Source organism: Diabrotica undecimpunctata, chromosome 1 (assembly GCF_040954645.1).
Source record: "Diabrotica undecimpunctata isolate CICGRU chromosome 1, icDiaUnde3, whole genome shotgun sequence".
Taxonomy (NCBI): Eukaryota; Metazoa; Arthropoda; class Insecta; order Coleoptera; family Chrysomelidae; genus Diabrotica; species Diabrotica undecimpunctata.
The window spans coordinates 111,668,494-111,689,428 of record NC_092803.1 but is presented as its reverse complement, the minus strand read 5'-3'; the positions used below and the strand labels follow the sequence as shown (position 1 = coordinate 111,689,428).

The 20,935-nt window shown below is 33.8% G+C and overlaps 1 protein-coding gene across 3 annotated transcripts in view; it reads left to right on the top strand.

Annotated features, from left to right (window-relative positions):
- Window positions 1-20,144, top strand: part of LOC140452494 (cytochrome P450 6a2-like) — a 66,742-nt gene extending 46,598 nt beyond the window's left edge. For all 3 annotated transcript variants that reach the window (XM_072546806.1, XM_072546798.1, XM_072546814.1), the window contains exons 7-8: window positions 10,759-11,010; window positions 19,772-20,144. In XM_072546806.1, coding sequence (XP_072402907.1) covers window positions 10,759-11,010; window positions 19,772-19,935 — 416 coding nt within the window. In that variant the 3' untranslated portion in view covers window positions 19,936-20,144. The remainder of the gene's footprint in view (window positions 1-10,758; window positions 11,011-19,771) is intronic.
- Window positions 20,145-20,935: the final 791 nt, after the last annotated feature.

Sequence of the window (20,935 nt, the reverse complement as noted above, 5' to 3'; positions counted from 1 at the left end):
AATCATTATTGGTACATCTGTCGTCAAGAGGCTGGTTGAATTAATTTCTATCTGCTGGATTCTCATTGGGTGAACTATTCCTAGCAATATGACTTTGCTGGTTTCTTGGAAAAAGTTCTCTGTGATTAACGTTTTTGTGCAATTATCTACATTGGGTATATTACATTTGGATTGTACATAGTTGGAACAAACTATGTTATCGCCTTGTCCTATACAAGTGTTGAACCATTTATTATTTGTATAGTAGCTTGCAGGTGGCAGAATCATAACATGATCTTTGTTTGGAATGGGATAGATTTTATAGGTAGTATAAGGGATTTCATGGAGTATAGGGATTTTAATTATTATGAGCATTGTATTTGAAGTTACACAAACTAAAGTTTTTGTTGACTCTATAAGTTCGTAAGGGTGTTCATTACTATTGGGAATTGAATTTCTGGGATAAATTTTGAGAAGGTTCTCTTTAAGGTCTATTATTTCCTTTAAAGTGAATAATTCTATATTAGAGATATTAAGTTCAGATAAGGTAATGGTTCTTATAAGTTTCATTAGAAATTCGTTTATATTTTGGAGATTTATTATCTCATTGTGTAGAATGATATAGCTGTCGAAATCAGCTGATAATTTGTTGAGTGCAGATATGAGAATTGAATTATCAGAATTTAGTTTTTCTAAAAGTTTATCGAATCTCGTGTTAAAAGAGTTTCCATAAGATATTTGGTTATTAAATTTTTTTATGATTTCGTTTTGTTTATTTTCTAAAGAGATTATGTGTGATTTTAACAAGTCTAAGTCAGAGTCGTCTGGATTTCCAGTCACGTATTTGATGGCTGTACCTAGAAAATTAAAAAGTCCGCGTTTCTGTTTTCGCGTAATCTTGTGTAGATCGTCTTTTGTTTGTTCTTGTATGTGGGTGTATTGGGAGTACAGTAGCGAGAGAGGTGCATTTTTGAAGTGATCTTTGAAATAGCTTGTCGGACTAGCGTCAATACTGTCGGATAATTTGTCTAGTGGAATGTGAAGAAAATGTCTGTGATAGTGGGAGATTTCTCTTGATTTACCTATCTCTTCAGCATAGTAACCATTATTCGGAATCTCCTGAATATTGAGTGGATGGACCAGGGCGAGGATTGTCCTGTGAAAAATTTGGGTCTTGAGTAGGTTTATCTACATGTTTTCGTATTCGTTTTACATATTTAAGGTGAGTGCTTGTTAAATTTTGTTTATCTGTTTTACCGATTATTTTTGTTTTGTCTTGCGTTTCTGGATGAATAGTGGAGAAAGGGGCTTGTAATTTGGACTTATGTTTTTTCTTAGAAACATATAGGGATTTTGTAAGGTCTATTTCCGGAATATCTTCGGCATTTTCGTTTTGTCTATCTAAGAGTTGTTGTCTTTTTTGTTTTTGTTTATTATATAGTTCTGCAATAAAGGGTTGGAGTTCTTCTTTATGTCTTTGATTATATGTTTCGTATATCGGAAGATCAAAGTCGAAATGTATTTCTTCTGCATAGGGTCCGTACAGAATTGAGAACGGGGAATAATCTGTGGAACTGTGGATTGATTGGTTGTAAATAAGAATGGCGTGTGTTAGAATGTCATCTAACGAATCATTTGGATTTTGGGCTTGTAAGGTCCTAAGTTTTTCAATAAGAGTTGAATGAAAGCGCTCTACTGGAGAGTTTGAGGAAGAATTGTTTACTGTTGTAAAATGTATTTCGATTTTGTGGATATTTAGGAATTCTTTAATGACTGCGGAATTAAATTCGGTGCCGCTGTCGCATACAATCTTTTTTGGGTAATTGTGGTGCGAAAAGTAGTGTCTTAATTTATTTAGTATGGAAATGGAAGTTTTGTCGGTGAGCTTATAGCATTGACCGTATTTGGAAAAAGAATCTATTATTGTGAGATACAGGTTTTTATTGCAGTGGAATAGATCGATATGTAATATATCAAAAGGTTTTTGACCTAACAACGGTCCTAATTGAGGAAGTTTATAAGGACGTCGCTCGTATTTATTTTTTAGGCAAATTTCGCATTTATTGATAAAATTAGAAATAGTTGTCTGCATTGAGGGCCAATAAAATTTTTGTTTTAAATGTTTGTAGGTTTCAATTATTCCGTTGTGATTTTCTACGTGATATTTCTTTATGCATTCTATTTGTTGGTTTTCTTCTTCTATGTCCTGAAGTAGTATATTGCAAAATATTGCTTTGACTGTGGAATTTATTTTTTCTATAAAATAGTTACAGATAAAAGGTCTAAATTCGTGAGGGATTGTTATTGCAAATTTTTGATTTGGTCTAAGGATATTTTGGAAGGTATTTGCTATTTCTGTTTTCCAATTATTTGTCAAAGTGACAGTGTAACGGTGTTTGTTAAAAATTCTTTTGTATTTAATTTCAAAATTATTTGACTCTGGTTTAAAAATAATTTGGTTTGAGGATAAATTAATTGGTTCAGGTGAAATCTCTATTCCAGTGATAGGGTTCTCAACTGATGTATGTTGTGTGTTAGTACTGTTTTGTAAGTTGTCAAAATCGGCAAGGAAATCGTCTATGTCGAAATTGTCGGGTGGTTCAGCACATTCTGAATTCGGGGGTTCAGCACATTCTGAACTCGAGCTTAGGGCATTTATTTGGACTCGGCTAAGAGCATCAGCAACTTGATTCTCTTTGCCTTTTTTATATTTAACTTCAAAATCATATTCTTCTAGTTTAAGTCTCCATCGGGCTAATCTAGAAGTGGGGTCTTTAATTTTGTAGATCCATACGAGAGGATTGTGATCTGTTTCTACAGTGAATTTTTGGTTGTATAAATACATACGGAAGTGTTTACAAGAATCTAGTATGGCTAAAAGTTCTTTTTCAATAGTGGAGTAGTTTCGTTCTGCGGAATTTAGAGTTCGAGAATAGTAGGCAATAGGGTGATTATTTTGAGATAATACTGATCCTATAGCTATATTAGAGGCGTCTGTAGTCAGTACAAAAGGCTTTTCGAAGTCTGGATATTGTAAGATTGGAGAATTAGTTAACAATTGTTTGCATTTTGCAAAACATTCTAAATAATTTGGATTTGTGGGGTCGATAGTTGCTCCTTTTCGAGTACATCTCGAAAATGGGGACGTTATTTTTGCAAAGTTGGGTATGAATCTTCGGTAGTAACCGATTAAACCAAGAAATGATTTAATTTCTTTTACTGTTTTTGGTAGAGGATATTTTTGTATAGCTTCGATTTTTGCTGGGTTAGGTTTGATTCCTTCGGTTGTCACTACGTGACCTAAGAAAGAAACTTCTTTCGTGAGAAACTCAGATTTGTCTAACTGAATTTTTAAATTATTTTTTCTAAAAGTGTCAAAAATAGTCGCAATATGAACTAAGTGTTCTTGCAGTGACTTGGAAAAAATAATGACATCGTCCATGTAGACGAAGCAAAACTTATGAATAAAGGGCCTAAGAATATTGTCCATTAACCTTTCGAATGTTGCTGGGCTATTCTTTAAACCAAAGGGCATACGTAAAAATTCAAAGTGACCATGCGGAACTGAAAAGGCTGTTTTCCGAATAGAATCCGGATGAACTTCAATCTGATGGTAACCTTGAGCTAAATCTAATGTTGTGAAATAACTGGCTTTTCCTAAGTTATCCAGTATCTCATCTATCTGAGGAAGTGGGTAGCGATCACTTTCAGTATGATCATTAAGCTTCCTGTAATCAATTACTAATCTAAATTTTTTCTGACCTGAGGCATCAGCTTTTTTTGGTACTATCCAAACTGGAGCTGAGTACGGTGAAATTGACGGTCGAATTATCTTATTATATAATAAATTATTTATTTGTTTTTTTTATTTCTTCCTGCATTGCTTTGGGATGCCGAAATCCCTTTACATAAATTGGATTTTCATCCTTAGTTTTAATTTCGTGTCTAACAGCTGATGTGAAAGTTAAATTTTTGTTTTCATCGTAAAATACGTCTTTAAATTTTTTGCAAAGACTTATAATTTTATATTTTTCTTCGTTATTCAAGTGCGAAGTACGTATTTTGTTTTCGTTAAAATGCGTCGTTGGAATTTTTACTATATTATAATTACAGAAGTTCTCAACTTCAATTCTCTTATTAAATTTCATAGGCATAGGTAAGTCGAAAGTGTCTAGAAAGCCGTTTTTTGCAACGTGAATAGAATTGGGAATTTTGATACCTTGAAAGTGTCTTTCACGCAATAAAACTTCGCCATTATGAACGCTTACTGGAATTTTTTGGTATAAAGTTTCAAATGGAATGCTAACGTGAGGATTCTCAAAGGTTAAAGTATGAGTTGCGTAGCTAATTGTGGCGTGGAATCTTTTCAGATCGTAAGTTCCAAGGAGGAGGTCAAAGAATTGACTAAAGTCGGCAATTTTTACGTCGAATGTTTGTGGAATTCCATATTCTAGGAATAGTGGCGTCTTAATATTTAAGTCGTGCTTGGAAGTAATTTTCATTGACGTTAGCGAAAAAGGTTTTCGATAAATATGATTTTTATCAAATAGTTTGAGAGCTCGCGGATTTAAAATTGAATGGGAACCGCCGGTATCGATTAAAACGCGTAGATGTGTTTTGGGTGTAATGAAGCAAGGTAACCCAGGGGAACTTTCGATATTATGTAGGTTTATACAGGGGGTGGATGATCGTGTAACGGGATGACTTGAAAATCCTGATGATTTTCATCATGCAAATCGGGCTCTTGTTCGGATTCGTAATTTTCGAAATCGTTTTCGAAATATTGGGTATCATTTGAGTCTATGTGAAAATTGTGGCTTCTATTAGTTGTAATTGTCATGGGCTGATGGTTTCTGGTTGTGGTAGTTTGAACACCGCTCATTGGAGTAGCAAAATTTGGTTGGGGTCGAGGAGCTTTATATTTATTTAATCTTTGTTGGTTGTTTTTCGGAACATTGTTTCGTTGGAAGGATTGATTTTGTTCGTGAGAACTGAAATTTTGTCTCTGAGGAAAATTATAGTTCTGTTGTGGAGTAAAGTTAAAATTGGGCTCTGTGTTGTGAGTTGAAGGTCTCACATAATTTGAATGCGTGGGTTGGAAGTTTGAGTATGTGGGTTGAAAGTTTGTGGATCTTTGATTATTCGAAGATTGATAGGGTTTATTTTTGAGTGGGGCCTTTTTGTTTTGTTGGCTCTTAAGGAAGTTCATGTATTGTTGTTGATTTTTGTGGTTATCGTAGGCAATACACTTTTGAAGGGCTTCTTCTAGGGAATTTAATTCAAAATGCGATAAGTATTCGCAATAAGGCTCGTTGATTCCGGTACAGAAAGTTTTGAGGGCAATGTTTTTGAAATATGGAGTTTTAAATGTTACTGTCGCGGGATTATCGTTTAGGGTGATGTGTTGGAGTAAGTCGTTCAGATTTGTAGTTATTCTCTGATGATAATTGTCGTAGGATTCACTATGTTTTTGGACGGTAGTGGATAGTTGTGTTACTAATATGTCTTCGGAACGTCTGTCTCCGTATTTAGTTAATAATGCTGGACGAATTTCTGTCCAATTGGTTTTATTAGAATAGTTTAAGAAATTTCTAGGTTCTCCTTTAATTCGAGATACGATATGGGAATTTAAAATAAATTCTTGGGACGGATTTAAATCTTGGGTGCCTAAGAAAACTATTAAATTATCTACTGCTTTGATAAAGGTGGAGAGGTTGTCTCCAGAAGAGAATTCGGGCAGAGTTGAGCAAAGGCTAGCAATATCGCTATTGGTCATCGGCATTTTGGAACGTAATTTAGATGCAGGCTTAGATTTAGAGGTTTGTAGATTTCTTTTTATTTTTAGATTTAAACTGTCGAATAGTAAACTTAAATTTTCGATACTATTTTGGGAAATATCATTCAATGTACTCATAAAATATATGCAAAAAATATAAATGCAAATATATATAAAAATTCGTTGAAGTAAAATGTTATAAATAATATAAATTCAATAAACAATAAATAATAAATTCAATGTAAATGTTTAAGAATTCAATTAAAATAATAAATGCTCATAAACAATGGTAAAGAAAGGAAAAACTTACGCAAGGATGATCGTGTTTGATTTCCAATACATTTTTCTCTTTTACCAGGTTCTTCAGGATTTCATTAAACTAATGTAGACCAGGAAACGACTATGTTTCTGTATGAAATATCCTGTGGTTCGCAGCGCCAGAAATGTTTCTTCAACGTCGATATTCCCAAAAAAAAATCTTTATTTCGAAAATAAGTTACAATTTTTGAGAAATTCTACAAACTACTACATTTAATGATTTAAAGTTGACTATTGAAACATAATAATTACAATAATAATAAAAATATTGATTTCTTCCTATTTATAACGTCGGATATCGGAATCTGCTGATTCTTAATAGTAAGGGAGCTTATGGCTACATTTCTATATATATGTATATATATGTATATATGTGTATATGTGTATATATGTCGTATTTCTTTTCGACATAAATTTTATTTTTATCTTATCTTATTCTACTTCGGTATTATTCTCTCTCTAGTTTGTATTGATCGAGATCTTGAGTTTGTGCTACCCCGACCAAGAACCTATATTGATTTTAAGGGTGTTTGCAAAATTTAATCTCATTTTATTTTTAGAATGCCTTGGTAGAATGTGATATTTTTATGCTTATGTTAGTTTATATTACAATAAATTGTACATACCTTTAGTTGTCTTCAAGTGGATACAAAATTCAATTTATCTTATTTTACGGATTTATAAATCCAAGTAATTTTTTTGGTATCTATACCAAAGATATCAAGATTCCTCTGTCTAGTTACCAATGATAGTTCATTATAGTATCTGTTCATTTTGCCTAAGTTTTACTCTTAGTGTGAAGACCTTCGAATTTCGACTCTCTATTCGAAACCCCCCAAAATAATGTTTGAAAAGATTATTGCTGTCTAACATCCTATATTCTGAATGGCCAGACACTGAGGAAGGCTAGGGATGAAGTAAGCGGATTCCCGCTAGTTGACTCGTCGGAATGATAAGCCATTCATAATTTTATTTCAGTAATAAATCTAGAATAACAGCCTCCCGCGTCAGGAAACTTTTTTAGTTCTCCAATACTTGTTTAGTTATGTAATCTAGAATTATTTAGACCCTACCCGAAGTTGACCCTACCCGAAGTTGACCCTACCCGAAGTTGACCTACCAATGTTGTCCCTATTATAGGCGGATGATACACGTTAGTTATCACAAATTTTAGTTGTCATACTAATAACTAAACATCAGCCTTTTTTTTGTTTCTAAATATAGATGTGTCTTACAGAAATTCTGATGTCTACCTTTCCCAGTAAACTTATTAAGGCTTGTCTTTGTAGAACTTTAATGTACCCAATTTTGAACTATTAGTAACTCTTTCCTTTTATTTGTGTATTTCTAAATGTGTCTATAATGACGCGCTGCGTTATTACCTTATGTTATTCGTGGATTAAGTCATAGATGAAAGACTCTATGCTTCCGAACAAACGATGACACATTTGTATTTTGTATCTTATGGCGTTAATGATACGATTGTATTATTATTCTTATGTTATTCGTGGATTAAGTCATAGATGAAAGACTCTATGCTTCCGAACAAACGATGACACATTTGTATTTTGTATCTTATGGCGTTAATGATACGATTGTATTATTATTCTTATGTTATTCGTGGATTAAGTCATAGATGAAAGACTCTACGCTTCCGAACAAACGATAACATTATTTTTTTTTGTGTTTTATTGTGTTAGGTCTCATAACGACTACGCAGTAAATTATCTGTTTTGTATCTTGGTGACAACACTAGTATGTTTTGCTTTATATTACTTATGAAATTTCAAATAATAATATCTTAATTATATTGTTTCGATTGAATGCGAGCATTTGGTCTTAAATAATGATTTGTAGATATGTTTTGTTTTATTCCGCTTTGTTCATGATATTGGTTATAGGTGAAATACCCTATGCATTTTGAGAGTGAGAATGCAATTTTTTTGTTTACATTTTTATAGTTGAGTCATTTCTATGCGTTCTGTTTCGCTTTGTTCTGAAATCTTTGAGTTGTTCCCACGTGAGTTGTGAAAGAAGGATTCTGTGAGTCCAGATTGTAGCTACATTTGTCCATTCTGTTTGTCTTACCTCTCCGTATATCTATTTCCACTTTTGAAAAGGTTAGTATGGTGTGCCACCATGCCTAGTCCGATTCCACGCTGGTACCCAGTTGAAATCGTGGGGAGGGCTGTGTAACCGTTTCAAAAGATTTAAAAGAAACTCATTATATATTTCGATTATATTTTTTTTTAATAAAACTAATAGCCCCATCTATCTGTCAAGTACCTACCTGTAGCCGACTCAAGGATTCTTCTGTAATTCCCAAATATATCCGGTAGATGAGCATATTTTTCAACTTGTCACTCACGCCCAATTTCCAGATTCAGGCGCCATGATAGCGCTTCGCTCTTTTCTGTTAAGACCGTCCAACCGTTAAGACGTGTTTCCAAAGTGGGTCTCAATTCAGAGGTGAGCAAATAAATCCTTTTCTTGTCCATATTTCAGATAGATATTTATTTTTTTAGACCCTTATTGGAGAGGCTATAATGCTGCTATTATATTTCTAATACTCGTCGCAAGATAGTATTGCTATGGAGTTATTCCAGATCATGGCCCAGTAGCAGTATCTTTTTTTGGAATCCCTAACCCCTCTTATCTAGGATGGTGGTGATTTGATATAGTACGTAGCTGAATCAATGGTTTATTTGGTGACTGATTAAATAAGAAGAGAAACAGAGCAGATTAAGGTTGTACCAATTTTTATTATACCTACCTTCAAGACAACAGAAATGATTATGAACTCAAAAAAAAAATGAAAATATAGTGAAGTGTTCTAATTTAATTTAAAGGTTTATTTTCTTCATTGTTCCTAGTTGATAAATAACTATATTATTTCCAATGTAAACAAATTTCGAAATTTGGGGTTAATATAATATATACATTCATTTTCTTTATAACCAATTCTTAATTTAATACGATGCAAAGATTTTTTGTTTATGATAATGTTAACATAAAATAATATTTTGGAATCCCTTTGGGATGACGTAACTTTTAATGTTTTCTTTTTGTTCATTACTAAGAAATAATAAAGAATAGTTTTCTTGTAAACTTTCAATAAATCTTAATTTTTTTTTGCTCTTCCCCTTCGAGGATAAACCAGGGGTGGCGTCCAATAATAAATAATAATTTCATATTATCTAATTGTGCTTGAATTTAAAATACGATATAGTTTCTATAACCCCGCCCTATTCTCTTCGACAACGAGCGATTCTGGCCTTGTAATATTATTGTAGCACGGCAAGTGTTACAAACATCATCATCATTATCTCGGTGTTACAACCCTTAAGCGACCTTCTTAAGCTCTCTGCATCATTTTGCTCTGTCCCTTACTTGGGTTTTACAGTTGGGAGCGGGGATCTTATACACTCACTAGAGTAATTGACCCTATAGTAGGAACTAATTTGAACTAAATTTCTTTTAATTTGATAACTAGTATTAATCGACCTTATGAAATCCCACGATTTTTATTGAAAACAATAATAGCAAAATACTAACCAGATAGTAAGAAATAAGATCAATAGCAATATACCACTCTGAAATCTTGTTATTGAGAAAAGTTGGTGTAGATCTGCTGGAAAGACGGACAGAAAAAATTCTAAGATTATTTTATCGAGAAATTAATATATCAATAAACAGGAAAAAACAAACGAAAAAATAGAAATTGCAACGGGTAGCTCTGTTAGGCAGTAGACTCAGTAAAACATAGGTTTAATTTGAATAAAAATATATTAGAAATAAATAAATAACAAAATAAAATTAGATTTTAGGTAATATGCACAATAAAAAATAAAATGTCAATCGTGGCGACGGTATCTACTGCGCTATGACCCACTGTTTATACCTGCGAAAAATAAATACGGTTAATATCATAAAAATAGAAACGAAAATACAATATGTAGACATACACACGTTAAAGAGAAGGAATAACCTGGGTTAGAGGTGGACGAATCGATCAGCACTCGATCCAACAAGAAGTGGGAAGTGACTAATCAACACTTAGTTACGGAACGGCTCGGTATCACGTCAGCACTCTAATACTGGATTCGGGAGCTTCCACTAGAAGAACACTCTAGCAGAAGCGGTTGGTCTTCGGTCAATACCCCAAGGCCAGTGGACTTGTTCCTAGATCAACACTCTGATAGAACTTCTAGACGATTGGCCTTTGGTCAATAACCAAAAGCTCGGTGGAGTTCCCACCAGATCAGCACTCTCGCTGAACTCGATTTTCTTGTGACACACACTGTTTTATACTGTTGCCTGTCTTCCATTTCCAATGCTCATCGATGGAAGTAGAATTTGGCGTACGCACAGGGTGGAGATTAGCCGGCGGCGATAACTGGTGATGCACATCGTTACATCATAAGTAGGTTGGTTAAGACATATGGGAATAATCGTAATCGAAACAATTCCAGAATTAGTCCTGCAGAGTACTTATAGAATTTTTGCAGAGAAAATCAGTGAAGTAGAGAAGAAAAGTAGACCTTGACAAAGATAGATTAACCATGTGTTTAGAATTATGTATGTGGTTTTTATTGTATGACTTAGACATGTAAGTTTTAAACCCTAAAATAGTGATTAATGACCTAAATAAATAAAGATAATCACGATTTCTATATATTTTTTAGAAACGTTACGAATACATTCACCAGCACCGTTCGTTACCAGAGTTTGCGTTGAAGACTATGTCGTACCAGGTTATGACGTAACAATTAAAAAAGGAGTGCGTGTATTTATACCAATCAAGGGAATACATCATGATGAAGAGTATTATCCAAATCCTAAGGTATTTGATCCAGAAAGGTTTTCAGATGAAAATAAGCACGACAGAAATCAGTATGCACATATTCCGTTTGGGGAAGGACCAAGATTATGTATAGGTTTGTATATTTATTTATATTTTTAAAGCTTACTTCTATTGTTGAATTCAGTTATTAAGTATAATACAACTTAATATCCTGAGTATCACAATACACGTATAATACCAAATGTATAAATTTATTTTGATATATTTGTTTTATAAATAATATTAGACGTTGGACTAGACGATTAGATTAGAAAAAAAGGCCTAACATTGCATGGCGAGCTGCCCAAAATTCAATTATTCTAACCTTTAGGAAGAGGGTCAATATGAGTGTAAATTTAAAATCGCTACTTAATTCCACTGTTGCATTAGCCGCCATCTTCAATTTAAACGATAACTGCTTTTGTTCAATATCTTCACCATTTTCAACTTTTCGACAAAAATGGTAATAGCTAAAATTGTTGCAAATACGATTTTCTACAATTTCTTATTTACACATTTTTTCGTGCAATTGATATTTTCCGAGCTAAGGGGGAAATGGTTAAAGAGGGTGGGGGAAGCATAATTATTGAATTATCTCGTTTAATATTACCTTTAGAACATAAATGTACATAAACAAAAATGGAGAGAATTACATTTTATATAATTTTGATTTGTTCTATTTTTGCTAAAATCAATATTTAAGGTCCTGTGTGGTAAACGCGCGAATGCGGGAATTGGTTATAAAGGAATTGTTTTTGTTCAGCATCTCAACCATTTTAAACTTTTCGTAAAAATGATACGGACTTAAATTGTTGCAATTGCGATTTCCTACGATTTCTTCCTTGCATATTTTTTCGTACAGTCCATATTTTTCGAGTTAAGGGGGAAAATAGTGATTAAGTATACTTAATTATAGAATTATCTTGTTTATTATTAACTTTACGACATAAATGTACATAAATAAAAATAGAGGGAATTGTATTTTAATAAATTTTGATTTTTTAACTTTTTTGTGCTATAATCAACATTTAAGGTCATACAGCTATGACAAGCAAAGCGAGATATAAGCGAATAACGAACCCTAGATGCTGACGTTATCAGCAGCAAACTATTAAAATGAACGAACCTACTACCATAAATATTGATTTTAGCAAAAAAATGATAGATATCAAAATTATACAAAATATAATTCTCTGCATTTTTGTTTATGTACATTCTTGTCATAAAGTTAATATTAAAAGAGACAATCGAATAATTATGCTTCTCCCACCTCTACTACTTTCTCCCTTAACTAGAAAAATATCAACCGCACAAAAAAAATTTCAAAAAAGAAATTGTAGGAAATTGCATTTGCAGCAATTTCAATTTTCACCATTGTTGTCGAAAAGTTAAACATAGCGGAGCTATTGAACAAAAACAGTTTTCCTTTAAATTCAAGATGGCAGCTAACGCAACGGTGGGATTTAGTCGCGATATTAAATTTAGAATAATATTGATTGATTTTGTCAGGCCATGGAGATGGAGTGTATTAGTTTCTACATTATGAGATGGTGTACACTCTCTTCTTCTTGCTATAGCATGCTGGACGAGCTATACTGCCTGTAGTCAGTACCCCGATATATGAGCGGGAACACAAGGTGTACTAATACTCATACTCTCATGAAACGCATCTGGCGCTGCATGAGAACTTTCACATTTTACTCTCCTTCAACTAGTCTTGAGTAAAATGTCTTTTATTTTTCCTATCGGCCTCTCTTGGCCAACTCTTGTTTTTTCGACCCCGATTGGCTATTAGGTTTTCGAGGGTGGACGATCATTATTCTCTTTCCTTACTCTAAACTATTTTCTACCACGCAGAAGAAAGTGGGGCCCCACTGCGTTACTTTGCCCCAAGAACTATCATGAAAGATGACCTCTAGCAATTGGCGCCAATCAGCGTCCCGGGCTGATGGTGTGAAATGGGCTACCGGCAATGATGTTGTGAGAAACCAGGCACGCCATGGAAACTCTGAGTCTGGAATAAACGTAAAAAAAATATGGAGCACCCTTAAAATTGGTACGTGGAATGTTCTAGGATTGCTGGAACCCGGAAAATTGGATGTAGTGGAAAACGAGATACACAATTATGCCATTGTAGGTCTATCTGAAACCCACTGGAAGGATAAAGGACATAATACGTCAAAAAATGGCAATGATATTTATTTCTCCGGCAATGATAACGAATCTCGGAATGGTGTGGCAGTGATAGTAAATAATGCCATTAAAACCTCCGTAAAAGAATACATAACCGTCAGCGATCGGATAATTGTTGTCAGAATGAATGCCAGTCCAGTTAATCTTAATGTAGTACAAACATATGCCCCAACAAGCGAAGCTCACGATGAAGAGATCGAAACATTTTATAGTACGTTGGAGCAGACGCTTAGAAAGCTTCCAAATAGAGAAATCACAGCAGTCGTAGGCGATTTCAACGCTAAAATTGGTGTAACTACAGAAGATCATTACTTGCGAGAGACCGTCGGATTATATGGACTTAGCCAAAGAAATGACAGAGGAGAACGCTTGCTACACTTTTGTATAGACAACAACCTGTTTGTTACTAATACAGGCTTTCAACATCACCCAAGACGACTATACACTTGGATATCACCAGGAAATAGATACAGAAATCAGATAGATTTTATACTGGTAAAAACCCGTTGGAGGAGCGCTGTTAAGGATGTTAAGACCTATCCAGGAAAAGATTGTAATAGCGACCATCAATTTTTATCAGCTGAATTTCGCATGAAGTTAAGAAACAGTCCAAAAACCGGAAATACAACAACTAAATGGCATCTAAGATATAACGATCCGTACAAAAAAGCCGCAACGCAAAAGCTATGTGACCTCAAACAATCAATAAATCCAGAAGAGTCCTCAAATAGCATATGGACAAACACCAAATCCATATTGCATAATGCTGCGAAAAACATTAAGAGTGAGAGAGAAGAAAGAAGGAAACAATGGATAACAGACTCCACGTGGACTGAAATACAGGAGAGGAAGTGCTTAAAAGCCACAGGACTGAACGGTGAAAGTGATAAAGAGGCCTATAAAGCGCTGAACGGTCAAATAAAACGACTCTGCAAAAAGGACAAGAACACACACTTGAACAAAATCTGCATGGAAATAGAAGGGCATAAAACCAAAACTAAGACCAGAGACATATTTAAAAAAATAAAGCAGATAACTCGTTCCTTTACACCAAACTACCTTGCTATCAAAGATGATAACGGAACTCTACTCACTTCTAAAAAAGATATTTTACACAGATGGTAAGAATACTGTGGACGACTGATGATGGAGGAAAGCACAGACGCCCCATCACAACAAGAAGATGCCAGTTTGGCGACGGAACCTGACGTACTCAAAAGTGAAGTTGAAGCAGCAATTATGAGGCAAAAAAGTCAGAAAGCTGCCGATCCAGATTACATACCTATTGAAATGATTTGGACCCTAGATGACGTTGGAGTGGATATAATACATCAAATTTGTCAAAGAGTGTGAGAGACAGGTAAATGGCCTAAGGACTGGACACAATCACTATATTCCCATACATAAAAAGGGAGCGAAAGATTTATGTAGCAACTATCGCACAATTGCTCTAATTGCGCATTGCAGTAAGATACTCTTACACATTATTCTCGAGAGGATAAAGCCCTTTTTACTACCTGACATTGCTGAGGAACAAGCAGGTTTCGTCCCCGGACGTGGTACTAGAGAACAAATTTTAAACGTACGGCAGATTGTAGAAAAATCCAGAGAATTCAACATCACAACATATTTGTGCTTCATAGATTATAGTAAAGCTTTCGATTTGGTCAACTGGAGTAAAATGTGGCAGATTTTGTCTGAAATGGGAGTCCCCAATCATCTGATACTGCTAATTAAAAGCCTGTACAATAACAATTATGCCAGAGTTAGAATAAATGGGGAACTAACCGATAGTTTCAGGGTCACAAAGGGCGTGAGACAAGGCTGCATACTAAGCCCAATTCTATTTAACATCTATGGTGAATGGATAATGCGGAAAGCTACTGAGGACTGGAACGGTGGCATCACCATTGGCGGGAAGAAGATTTGCAACTTGAGATATGCAGATGATACTACTATCCTCGCTAGTTCTGAAGCTGAATTGATTCACCTGCTAAAACAAATAGAAGACGTAAGCTTAACGATGTGCCTTAAAATAAACAGAGATAAAACGAGAATCATGATAATTGACAGAGCTAACAACAATCAAAATCATCTGGTCATGATAAACAATATCGCTGTTGTAGATAAATTTGTGTATCTGGGCTCATTAATAACCAACAAAGGAGGCTTTACTGAAGAAATAAAGCGGCGGTGAGCAATCGCAAAAAGCGCTATGGCAAAATTAACAAAAATTTCGAAAAGCCATGAAATAACTACCGATACAAAAATGAGACTAGTAAGAAGTCTAGTTTTTCCAGTTTTTACTTATGCATCGGAATGCTGGACCCTTACTGAGAAAGACAAAAGAACATAGATGTATTTGAGATGTACTGCTGGAGATGAATGCTGAGAATACCATGGGTGGCCCGAAGAACAAATGAATCCATACTGGACCAGCTAAACATAAAGAAAAGACTAAGAACACAAATATCAGAACAAATAATAAGCTATTTTGGACATGTGCTTCGAAGAAATGGTCTTGAAAAACTTACCATCCAGGGAAAAGTAAAAGGCAAAAGAAATAGATGTAGATCTCCCACACGATATACGGACCACATTGTTGCTACCATTGGCGCTCCATTGTCAGAATGTGCTAGAATGGCAGAAGATAGAAAAACGTGGAGGAACATTGGGAAATTTAGCGAATAGCTTCATGATATCACGATACCTGCATCAGGTTAACGACTAAGAAGAAGAAGAAGAATATTGATCAGCTCTAAAATTTAGAACAATAAAATTTGTAGTTACTCGTCATGCAAGGTCAAATGACATCCCGACTGGACTATAATGCTATTATTTATGCTTGTTCCTAGGCCGTGTCTTTAAATTAAGGCCTATTAATTAGAACATAGAATTATATTATGTTTTAGTGATATATGCTGCCCGTCAATTGATATGGAATAGTCCATATTTCGTCTAAGATTTTTTAAGTAAAATCGCTGTATCATTCAGATCAGTTATCAAATGATGATTAAGAAATTATTTTTTATATTAACATAAATATATGTATCTAAATAAAATTTTTCAAATAATAATTTATTTATTGGTTGGTTCGATAATGAATATGAAAATATCACTAAAAGAAAAGATTATGCATATAAATTTATACAACAAAGAAAAACACGGGATAAGAAGCAAACATACAAAGAACTCAGGAAGAAGGAAAAACGAGTGCATTGAAGAAGAAAACGGACCTTTTAAAACCAGATTATGCAAGAGCTCTAATTACTAAGGAAAAAAATGAACTTAGAAAGTTCTATAACATCATATATGCTTTAGAAACGGTATGGACACAAGAGATGCTTTGTTCGGCTTGTATGTGCTGGCCCAGAGATGCATAAATCAAGAGATTTACTTGATGTTTTGGAAGTTTTGAAAGGGTATTTGATAAGGTTCAACATAAAAAGTTTGTAGATATATTAAAAAAAAGATATTGACGCCATGTTGGAATTAAACTGCCAAGGTAAGAGTTGACAACCAGAACACACACTACTCTTTAATGTCTACAATGAAGAAGTATTTATAGAAACTCTCTCAGATTCAGTAGAAGGTATATCTATCAATGGAGAAGTTTTGAATAACTTACGTTTTTCAGACGATACGGTAATAATGACGGATAGCAACAATGATTTACAGAACGTAATGCAACGCCCTAATGAATGCTGTCAGGAATATGGATATTTGAAGAAAACTAAATGCATGATCATGACTAAATCAGCAGATGCAAGCATTCAATTGATTGTTGAAGATACTATAATTAAGAGTGTGGATATCTAAAAATACTTAGGAACATATATAACATCAAATGTAGACCAAACCAAAGAAATTAAGACACGTATTGAAATAGCACGTGCATTATCTCCATCGTTTTTGTCTTAAGGCGTTCAGTATCTAATGTAACCTCTCATATATCTCCGCCTTAATTTTTCTAAATAAATCTTTGGTGTATTTTGCCATTATGTTTATTACTTCGTCCTCCAGACTAAATCTGTAATGTTGTTGACATTCTCTGGGTATGTGTTTACAAGAGGTTCGTTTTACAAGCTCGATGAAGGCATCATCATTTTCGGGGTTCGTGGCTGTCCTTTCCACTTGCGTTTCCAATTTGTCAGTATATTATTTCTAATTATATTTTTTTAAGTAAAACTTTCGTTAGAAAGGTATTTTGGAAGCTTTTTAGTACTGTATACGGTTTTTTGTTACGGTTGCTTGTTTTAGTATTGGCTTGTAACCTTTCTAACACATTAATCATAGGAGGAAATGGTGATAAAGGTGAGATCCGGGTTATTATAAACTTTCTTCTAAACTATTTCTTACATATTTTGCTTTGGAACGATTGTAATAGTTTTGGGTCGCGCAACAATGCCAGGTTGTTTTGTTCAGCCCAATCTTCCACAAGATCTTCATTTTTGTTAGTTGACGCAAAGCTCCAATAGATATTATGGCTACTTAAATCTCCGATGATGAATCTGGTTTTTGAGATGCGAAATTTTTTGGAAGAGAGAATACACAATCTCTCCAGGGGAGTTTGTAGACAGAGGTCATTGTACAAGTTTCTAATTCGACGCTCAGAATTTCAATTCTATTGTGGCATGTTTTTTTCTGCTGATGTTACAGCATTGTCTCTCCTCACTAGGATGGCGTTTTCATGTTTTTTTCATGTTTCGTACGTAGGAGTTGGATGATTAGATACATTTCCTCAATTTTAGGTCTATATCCCGAGGTGTCACGTTGAGTCTTATTTATGCACATTATATCACATTTGTGGATGTTATACAGTTCAGACAAAATTTTCAGCTTATTACAAGTAATGCTCTTGTTGTTTATGGTCATGGTCAAAACATCCTACAATGTTTTTATATTTTATTCCTGAGTCCTGGTCTCTAAGACGTATATTGAGACTATATGCATTATTATTTTGTAGTTTCGCTTTTATATTATACATCGTTTTTTGTTCTTTCCACAATATTAATATCATCAGTATAGCCAAAAATTTGCACTGACTTTTATATACCCAGCTTGTGATATGCAATATTTTCTGCAGTGCTAGATTGAACATATTTTGATTTGGTATTCCTAGGTATCTCATTGTCCTAAACAACGCTCCTTAGTATGGTGTGTATCAATGCAAAACTCTAGTGTAGTTGGGGGTACTTCGTCCTAAATTCTCAATATATGACAAGGTCACTAAAGACTGTAGCGAATTCTGAGATCGGTGTTTCGTAAATCAGTTAATATTGCCGATACTTACACCTTTATGCTTGTGTGTATAAGGATTTAGAGATTATGTTCTGCATGTTCATACACATAGTTTCAGATCGTTATTTAGGTTACTTTTGTGCAGTGCCGTACATATCGGCTGGTAGAGGGGTGAGAAATTAAGGGCACACCCCTCTATTTTTAAGTAGTACAAATGGGGTGACTTGAGAGGTGGTTTCTGCCGAGCAATTTTTTCAAAAATTTTTAATTATTTTTGTTAACAATTTTTTTTATTTCCCATTTTACACTAAAAAGCAAAAGTAATAGGAATCAAGTTGTATATAGTTTAATTTGCTACAAATAATTTCTAATAAAATTTTCTGTGGGGTTGTTAGTTTACGAGATACAGCGCAAAAATCATTTGCACCACCCCTTATTCAAGAACCCGGTCAATTTCGGAGCACTATGAAATCCAGAGAAATTAATGAAATTAAACAAATTTATAGTGAAAATTATTTTTCAAAAAACCCTCTATAATATTGCACTGATGTATATTTTTTGTAAAATTGCCTCAAAAAAGTATGTTTCAAAATTTTTAGTTATTTTTGTTTATAATTCCATTTTATGATAAAACTTATGATTATTTAATTTTATAATAAAAAGAAATAGGAATAAAGTGGTAAAAAGTAAAGCAAGTAATCATTTCTTGGAATTGGGCCGTACATTTTTTAATGACCTCAACGAATGGGGGTTAAAGTTAAGAGTTGCTCCCTAGATTTCTTATCCCTGTACCATCTGATATGTACGGCACTGAAAAAAAAAGTAATCTAAATAACGATGCGAAACTACATATTTGTATGAAAATGCCGTACTGTATCAAATTGCCGAAAATGTCAAAATTTTCCGAAAATCAATGATTGTCCTACCTAAGTTACAAATGCCGTACATATATGTTTGACCAAAATGCCTTTCCCTTGAGTGGTAAGTTTACCTTACCTGTGTCGATAAAAATTGGTGGCATAGTTTCTAAAGATGTTACGTATTGTGGTATTAATTTATATGTGAATTATGCTGGGTCAAATGATCCCTTAAAAATGTCCCATGGGTCTATTTGAAATTTTGAACATTTTACTTGGAAAACATTATTGTCGAATCTCATTGTGCAAGCTCAACATAATATGCTGTCTCTATAAATAGTACAAACTGAAATGAATAATTGAACATTAAATTTGTAGCCTTTTAGTAATTTTTGTTGATGTTTTTATGTGTATTTAAATGATTAGTTTGTATGAGTATTTATTATTTCAGTTTATAAATTTGCCCTTACAAAAATAATAACTTTGTTTAAATAACATTAAAAAATTGATTCAGGATTTATTTTTTGCAAATTAGGAAAACCATTTGTATTATTTATCTTCTAGGTATGCGATTCGGCTTGATGGAGACAAAAGTGGCCTTAACCAACATTCTAAAAGACTTCAAAGTATCTCTTAATAAAAAAACTATACAGCCTTTAAAGTTGCAACCACTCAGTATTATCCCTCAAGTTGTTGGTGGTATTTGGTTGGACATGAAAAAAGTATAAATAAGAAACAAGCAGTGATATTACAGTATTAAACAACTTTAGTGCATTTATTTATCTTCGTTGCATGAATCGAAATAAGTGGTGATGGATAAACTTTTGTTTGTGCTTGTAGTTTTTCCTAAAGAACAGTATTTTTTACCTATTTAAACTTTAAATGGATTTCAGTTAAAATGTTTGTGGTTTTAAAATAAAATATTGTATACATATTATATGTTTATTCTATCCATTTATCAAATACAAATCCAACACATATTAAGAAAGTCACAAACAATCTGCAAAATCTTAATCTTAACCTCCTAGAAAGGGCAGGATGGACAATGAGCAACGGGTGACAGCTCCCTGGGAGGATGCACAATGGGTCAATTGTGGACTAAGTGCTGTGAAACTTAACTCACCTTCCCTACTCTACAGATACAGATACAGATAGTTCTCAAATAATTATGGCGCCAATGAATACACCATGATGCTTCTTCGGCCACGTTTCTTATAAGGAAATCCAATTTCTTTCAGAAGCCTGTATAACGTAGATTTAGACAACGGCGGTATATCCTCATTACCTTATATAAAGTATACGCTTTAAGTATGGCGGCAAATTTTTCATAAATAATTCACAATAAACAATTATCCGTAGAGAAGTTCTTACAATCTCGTCATATGTAAATATTCTAGAACTGGTTTGACAAATCCTTTTTATATGTTATTTTTGGCGATTTCAATGTTTCACATTGTTCCTTTTCTTTGATATTGTGAATGCCTTTTTTGCCAACACCAGTCATTACCAAGTACTCGTTACAGTAGAATTCACATTAAGTTGTTCCGTATTTTGTAAAAAACACAAAATCTTTAACACTACTAGTCTAACGCAACCACTTAATGATTTACCGGGTTTAAAATTATGGGACCCTTTGATCTTTGCTCAAAGTCGGACTAAAAACTGAAGTGTAGTTTCGTTCTCCAAAGACTTTCACCAATTATATGCTAATTAGGACAAAAAAAGTTT